The following is a 7,653-nucleotide window of genomic DNA, read 5'->3' on the forward strand; positions in this document are numbered from 1 at the left end:
ACACCATTCGAGGTCGTTCCCCACGCTTGAGGATGGGTTGGCACCAAGAATGTGAAATCTTAACCGCCTATGTTCTCCAACACCGGGGCAAGTACATGAGATCAAAAGTCAGAACACATCATGTGTTGCGCAATGATACAAAATGAAGTTGACGTAACCGGAAAATCTGACATCTAAACCTAAAGAATCCTCACCGTATAAAAATATGCCACCAAAGTGAGATGTAATGAAATAACACAAGAAAGGGAGGTTTGAACTGTGTTGTAGAAAAACTATGTTTTTTAAAAGATTATTAGTTTCAAAATCTTTTGGAGAATGTTTAGTGCAACGACTAAAAAAGCAGAATAGTAAAGGATATATACAAAGTCTTTTCATCCTGGTTCACCCCTAAACGATAGAGCTACGTCTAGTCTTTGCCTTTACCAAGATTTCACTATCCACCAAGTATTCAGGACTTCTCCTTTACAAGTATTATCAAGGACTTCTTTACAAGTATTATCAAGGACTTCTCCTACAATTTTTTTCAAGATTGTTTGCTTCTACAAGATTCTCTTCTCACAAGAGTAATAGTAGAAAGTTTCTGAGCACGTGAACTATACAAAGTATTGAAGATGATTTGACTCTTAAGAAATACTTTTAGTTCTAGATCTAGAGAGAATAGAATGTAAAGATTTGACTCTTAAGGTTTGTTCTCTCAGACAGTGTGAGGGTTTTTTTCACTTTATGCTCTATGAAGATTTCTAAGTCAGAGAATAAATTCTTGCGTTGATAATCTTGTTGCTGAAAATCTTCAAGTCCTCTTTTTATACTTCAAGTGCTTCTAGGGTTTGTTGAGAGTCGTTGGAGCGTGTAGAGCACATAAAGTTCTAGTTGTTGGATCATACAGTTCGTTCGTCATGTGCATTAAATGCATGGCACTCTTTGACTGAGACTTGTTACCACAAAGATGTATCTTGTCAGCTAGTTGGTAGCACTTGAACTTTGTTCCTTTCCTTTAGAGATAGAAAGAGGAAACTCGATTGTGACAACGTTATACTTGTTCCCTTGGTCAATGTGCTTTGTAGTGTATCACGTGAATCTTTTGCGCTTGACTTCCTCTCCAAGATTGTTAGAGATATTTTCCAAACTTAAAATGGTATCAATTCTTCAGACACTTCAATTTTCTTCATTGGATAGTCTTCTGTCTTCAGTCTTCAGAAAGTCTCCTTTCCTTCTTTAGACAATATTCTTTCTTTAGATAGTATTCTTTACTTCTTTATACAATCTTCTTTCTTTAAACGACCTTCTTTCTTTCTTTCCATTGGTCAGATTAAGTTAGACGATAAGAGTTGACCAACCAATTAGAGCTTCTTCTCAGGGATTGAACTGTCTTATGTATATATTGCTTGACTTGGACAAAATAACGTAGGCATAGACGATAAGTCATTGTGTTCGCCGGAGTAAAAGCCGATTTTAGTCCTTGAACATAAGGAAAATAGCTGGTTTTCGTCCCCGCCGGAGTGGTGGCGCTGACCACCGTCTCCACATGTGCCGGCCATCCTACCTGGCACGTCCACCGTAGCTTCTACAATAACGATATACTTTGCCAACACATTTTTCTAACTTGGACTGCCATGACAAAACTGAAGGAGGCTTAACTCAACCCAAAAGTTAGTTCAAGAGTTAAGGTTTGCACAACCATATATAAGCAATTGCTTGGCCACATCTCTAGCCAATGTCGGACTCTAACAACAACTCCTCCTGCAAAAGTCACAATGTATCCAGAAGTGAACTTATTGGAATTCACATCACCAGTCATGTCTGCATCTTTGAAACCATCTAACATACGACTACCGATCCCAAAGCACAAAGAGGTTATAGCTAGAAGTATCTCTGAGACTCTGAGTTATTTTCACAACTTGTTAATGCTCTTTACCAGGATTAGAGAGGAAACGTTTGATCACGCTAACTACATGAGCAATATCTGCTCTTGTACATATCATCACATATGTCAAGTTTCCCACAGCAGATGCATATATGAAATCTTCTGCATTAATTCTTTATATTTCTGACTTGTAGAATAATGCTGATCAGAGATTAACTGATGTGAAGTTTCCCATACTAAACCTCTCATGTACCTTTTCATCAGGCAATTTCTTCACAAACATACAAAAGGAGTTTTTGTATACTCTGATGTTAATGTAATCTCTAAGTCTGAGCCGCCTCAATTAAACTAATCTCATGACAGTCTAATGTAGGGATACCTTTGGAAAAAAAAATTATTATAAATAAACACACACTTTTAATCACTGAAGCCCTTTTAATTTTTCCTCTTGTAACAAAAAAATCACTGAAGCCCTTACACTTAGAGCCAATGTGAGAAGTAGAGCCAAATCACGAGGTAACTTTCCTTCTTTCTGTATGTGGTAACTTTTAATCATGAGTTCATATATACATTTTTTCTTTGCCCACTGAATTTATAGGTAGCTAATGGTTTTCACTTTGCAAGCTAAGTTTAGCAGCTCAGTGACTCTTGGCTTTATCCAACTGATATTCATTTATATATTTATATATATGTTTATAAACAACCAACTATCTCACACAAAGTTTAAGCAACACATAGGAATTTTTTTGATATTTTGTATATTTTCTAAAAGAAACTTGAATGACACAGAAAGCATGGAGAAAGTTCTTGACATATGTTGGACCTGGTTTCCTAGTCTCCTTAGCTTACCTTGACCCTGGAAACAGTAATTAACACACTCTGTATCTCTTTATAAATCATCTTATTCCTCATCACTCTCTTAATTGCATGTGCTTAGCTACTAGTTATTTTCGATTTTCGGCTTTTCGCAGTGGAAACTGATCTGCAAGCTGGAGCTAGCCACAGATATGAGGTATAGTAATTAACAAACAAACCAAGAAAAGAAAAACCAAAGCCTGAATTAATTTGAATAAATAGATATTGCACACCCAAAATTCTATCTGGTTTGAGTTTTTGTTAGCTTGAGTAAAATGTGCAAGTCCAAAAATTGATATTATGTCGCTGCTGTGTTCAGCTGTTGTGGTTGGTACTGGTTGGACTGATATTTGCACTTATAATTCAGTCATTGGCTGCGAACCTCGGCGTGATCACCGGTAAGATCAAAATTAAGAACATGTCTTCAAAGCTAATCTCAACCAACTATGTAAAGTTGAATGCTCAAAATTTACATGTATATATTTGGCAGGGAAACACCTTTCAGAAGTATGCAAAATTGAGTACCCATTATCTGTGAAGTACTGCTTGTGGTTATTAGCTGAGGTTGCTGTCATAGCTTCAGACATACCTGAAGGTACTGATTTATTTTCCAGAGTAAGAGTACTTCAACCAGTGATCAATCACTATGAAAAAAGATAATGAAATGATACAATGATATTTAACTACTAACAGACTCACATGACTAACTAATCACCTAAGTAACAAACTAACTCACTAATCAATAATACATCTTGTTTTTTCCCTTCCAACCACAGTCATTCAATTAAAGAATGAGATAAACTTAATTAGTATTCCTAATTAGATTTGTAAAGTCATTAATTTTATCCAAACTTGATATTTTGTTGCAGTGATTGGCACAGCCTTTTCTCTTAACATACTCTTCCACATCCCTTTATGGGTAGGAGTTCTGATGAGTGGCTGCAGCACTCTCTTGCTTCTGAGTCTGCAGAGATTTGGGGTAGTTCAATAGTAATGCTTATTTTTCTTTAACTAGTCTCTATATATTGTTAAACTACATTGTAAATGAACACTACATAGAAATTTTCCTCTCTTCACCTTTAAGATTGTTTAGTTAGATTCTTTATTGGGGTGTTTCTGCAGGTGAGGAAGTTGGAACTACTGATAACAATCCTAGTTTTCATAATGGCTGCGTGTTTCTTCGCGGAAATGAGCTTTGTAAATGTCCCGACTTCGGAAGTACTAAAGGGAATGTTTGTCCCCAAACTCGATGGCGTTGGAGCCGTAGGAGATGCAATTGCCCTTCTCGGCGCCCTCATCATGCCGTATACTCACTCTTTCCATTTAACAACCGTTCACTGGCAGTGTAAAAAAAATTTTACACAGTCAACCAATTAAAAAAGTTCATGCACTGTAAACATTCACTACCTAAAGTTTTGCTTTGGACAAAATACAGGCACAATCTTTTCCTCCACTCTGCTCTGGTTCTGTCTAGAAAAGTTCCCATTTCTGTTCGAAGCATCAATGTTAGCCATCCTTGGATTAAAGAGATCATCTTCAAGTGATAAACTTTAAATATCATATAAAACTCATATTATATTGACTTATCTGATTGATTATGCAGGATGCATCAAGGTACTTTCTTATAGAAAGCGGGTTAGCATTGTTTGTAGCATTTCTGATCAATGTTGCAATGGTTTCTGTTACGGGAACTGTTTGTTTTTCCAAAAACCTTTCTGCAGAAGATACAGATCTCTGCAATGATCTCAACCTTAACTCTGCTTCTTTCCTTCTCAAGGTTCTTCATTCAGTTCACTAGATAAAAGTTTCTACAATCAAATCATAATATAAAACTTTGTTCCTAATTACACCAAGCTATGTTGCATGTAATTTCGATTTCTGTCAACCGCAGAATACCTTGGGACGGTCAAGCTCAACCGTTTATGCGATAGCACTTCTTGCTTCAGGACAAAGCTCTACTATAACTGGAACCTATGCAGGACAGTACATTATGCAGGTATATAACAATTCAGGAACATCATTAACAAAAATTGAATGAAGAAATGCAACTAGAATGTCTTGTTGAAGGATTTATTAAATTTATGTGGTTGTTTGGTTGCTGCTACACAGGGTTTCTTGGAGATAAAGATGAAAAGATGGAAAAGGAACTTGATGACTAGGTGCATTTCCATAGCACCTAGTCTTATTGTTTCCATCATTGGTGGTTCTTCTGGGTCTGGTCGCCTTATTATCATTGCATCAGTCTGTATATTCTGAGTTCTCATTGTTCTTTTCACATAGTCAAAGAGGATTAAATTATACAAGCATTTATACTTGAACACCAACTATGAACTTGTTTTGCAGATGATACTTTCTTTTGAGCTTCCATTTGCTTTAATTCCACTTCTCAAGTTTAGCTGCAGCAGTACCAAGATGGGACCTCACAAGAGTTCTTTGATTGTGAGTTTCCATTTTCCATCTCTATATATGTATGTGTATGTATGTAAATACATAGGCTCAAGATCTTCTGTCCCTAAATTGTGTCTCGATTTTCTATCCCACCAATGAAATCTTATCATGTCAATTAAAAAAAAACGCGAGTGGGGGGAAGTACCAAAACCTACATCGTTGTTTTTAGTTGACATGTCAACATTTTATCAATGGGACAAAAACTAGGGACTCGGATTTCGTGTTGTCAAGGAATCTTGCATTCGGTGAAAAGTCCTCAACCATCCAATCTTGAACAGAGGGGTCAAACTTAAAGTTATTACCTTAAAATAGTCTCTTTATACCTAGGCCTTAGGATCTTTTGATCGAACCTTGTAGTTCCCTGACTTTACCGAATTCAGGATTCCCTGGCTGCAGAGAATCTGAATTAGAGAATTAGACATTAGGAGATTTTAATCCTTATACATATGTTGCTCAATTTTGGTTAATAGAATGGTAGATTTTCATTTTTATATAAAATGGCCATAGCCATTAAGGTTAGTGAAATTCTTTAGATTTGAAAACATGTGACATAATCTTCTTGCAGATCATTATCATCTCATGGATACTAGGCTTAGGCATCATTGGTGCCAATGTGTACTTCCTCAGCACTTCCTTTGTGAAGTGGCTAATTCATAGCAGTCTTCCAAAGGTGGCAAATGTGTTCATTGGGACTATAGTGTTTCCTCTGATGGCAGTTTATATCATCTCAACTATCTACCTAACATTTAGAAAAGACACTGTTAAGATATATACTGAGACAAAGAATATTGATACAGTGCAAAGACATGTAGAAAAGGGGACTTTGGATAATGATCAATTAGAGTTGAGAAATGCTCCTTATAGAGAAGACTTAGCAAGTATCCCACTACCAGAATAAGGGACCAGGCTATAAATCAAAGGCATACCAACCAAGAAAAGGTTCTGTCTTAAACAAAAACCTCACATTGCTTTCTAGTCACTTTGTTGCAACCATTTTCTCCGAGTGTGAATTGTGCTCTTCTCTTCTACTCTTTTCTGCCCCTACCCCTACTTGGAATTTCGTGTATAGACTTAAGAAGGAACACATGGTAGAATAAAAAATTGTTTGTCTTGTGCTACGAGACCAAACTGCACTATAGGGATATGAATCTATGATCACATCAGGCTAATATGGACTTTATATGTGTACAACTGATCAATGTATTGGAGACACAAGTCACAATGTCCTGGTAATCCAACTAACTAGGTTCTGTGTCAGGGATGACAATGAAATTTAGAAAGTTACTTGATATGTACGTAGAATCTTGAGAAAGAAGCTAGAACTATGGAATTTATAATGCTACTTATTCTTAAAATCCGACATTCACTACAAATATGACTAAATTAGTTCTAAGATAGAGTTTTTTCATAGAACATTGGTCAATGATGAATGCAGCTTTATCTACATCCTTACGGTACATGGGGATCTGATTATACCCCGAGTATATGCATCCATGAAAAAAGATATTCATAGCTTGAAGAATAGTCAACCAGTGCATTGATGCTCGTTAAGGGGGGCCGGGGGCAGTCTTTGTTAATGTCGGTCTAACATACACACATGCACCCAGTGACGGATCCAAAAATTTTATGTTGTGAGTGTAATATGCGCATAAAAATTTCAAGCAATAAAAATTTAACATAACTATTAAAAAGTTTGAATAGAATAAAAGATAAATGCCCCAATAAAATTTTAAATATGCACTATTCAATTAGTTTCACTTTTTTTTTTTTTGAAATCAACTTCATTCAATTAAGAAGAAATAGGTGGCGTAGAGGCCGATACATCAGTTTGGACAATGCCAATTAGTTTCACTTTCAGAATATTAGAAATATAAATATGTGAATATTATTAATTTATCTTATTATATGTTTACAAACATTCTTCGCATGAGGTAATTTTTAAGCATGTATCACTTTAACTAACTACCTATTGATATTATCAATTTATAAAACACTATAGCACCTAAGAAAATCACAAAAAGACAAAATAAAAAACAAACTAGAAACCAGTACCCATTTTTAAAGTGTAAACAAACAAAACAAACTCAGGACCCATTGACCATTGTCACAATTTATTCACATTAATTGGCAATCCCAGCCTCTTCTATATAGTGGACAAGCAAAATGTAGTGGATCAAAACAACAAAAGTTGATCTTTCAATGGCACTAGGGGTAAAATTGACAAGGTATAGGGGCATTCATTAAATATGTGGGGGCATTGTAATGTTTTATTCCTATTTTATGCTATGGTATGAAGTACAAGTAAAAAAGACGTGGGGTCATTTGCCCCATATGCTAGCAACGTGGGTCCGTCCCTACATGCACCACTTGTCGCTTGAGTTTTTTACTAGGACGACATTAGGCGATCAAGCTGTGTGCTTGATCTCTCGTATTACTTCTGCCTCGACGGTCTCATGGTTGACGAATTTTCGTTACTCCATGCTCAT

General features: G+C 36.0%; 1 protein-coding gene across 1 annotated transcript; it reads left to right on the top strand.

Annotated features, from left to right (window-relative positions):
• The first annotated feature begins 2,595 nt into the window (after positions 1-2,595).
• Positions 2,596-6,504, top strand: LOC130710043 (metal transporter Nramp7.2-like). The gene is made up of 12 exons (XM_057559196.1): positions 2,596-2,729; positions 2,836-2,876; positions 3,039-3,117; positions 3,210-3,314; positions 3,589-3,698; positions 3,842-4,023; positions 4,155-4,224; positions 4,323-4,496; positions 4,611-4,715; positions 4,829-4,960; positions 5,063-5,158; positions 5,733-6,504. The coding sequence occupies exons 1-12, from the start codon at positions 2,645-2,647 to the stop codon at positions 6,063-6,065; spliced, it is 1,512 nt and encodes a 503-aa protein (XP_057415179.1). The 5' UTR covers positions 2,596-2,644; the 3' UTR covers positions 6,066-6,504.
• Positions 6,505-7,653: the final 1,149 nt, after the last annotated feature.

The sequence above is a fragment of the Lotus japonicus genome, chromosome 4 (assembly GCF_012489685.1).
Source record: "Lotus japonicus ecotype B-129 chromosome 4, LjGifu_v1.2".
NCBI lineage: Eukaryota > Viridiplantae > Streptophyta > Magnoliopsida > Fabales > Fabaceae > Lotus > Lotus japonicus.

Coding starts and splice junctions, on each gene's coding strand:
- LOC130710043 (XM_057559196.1), top strand. CDS start 2,645: ATGACACAGAAAGCATGGAGAAAGTTCTTGACATATGTTGGACCTGGT. Junction 2,877..3,038: donor GAGCTAGCCACAGATATGAG/GTATAGTAATTA, acceptor TGCTGTGTTCAG/CTGTTGTGGTTGGTACTGGT. Junction 3,118..3,209: donor GAACCTCGGCGTGATCACCG/GTAAGATCAAAA, acceptor TATATTTGGCAG/GGAAACACCTTTCAGAAGTA.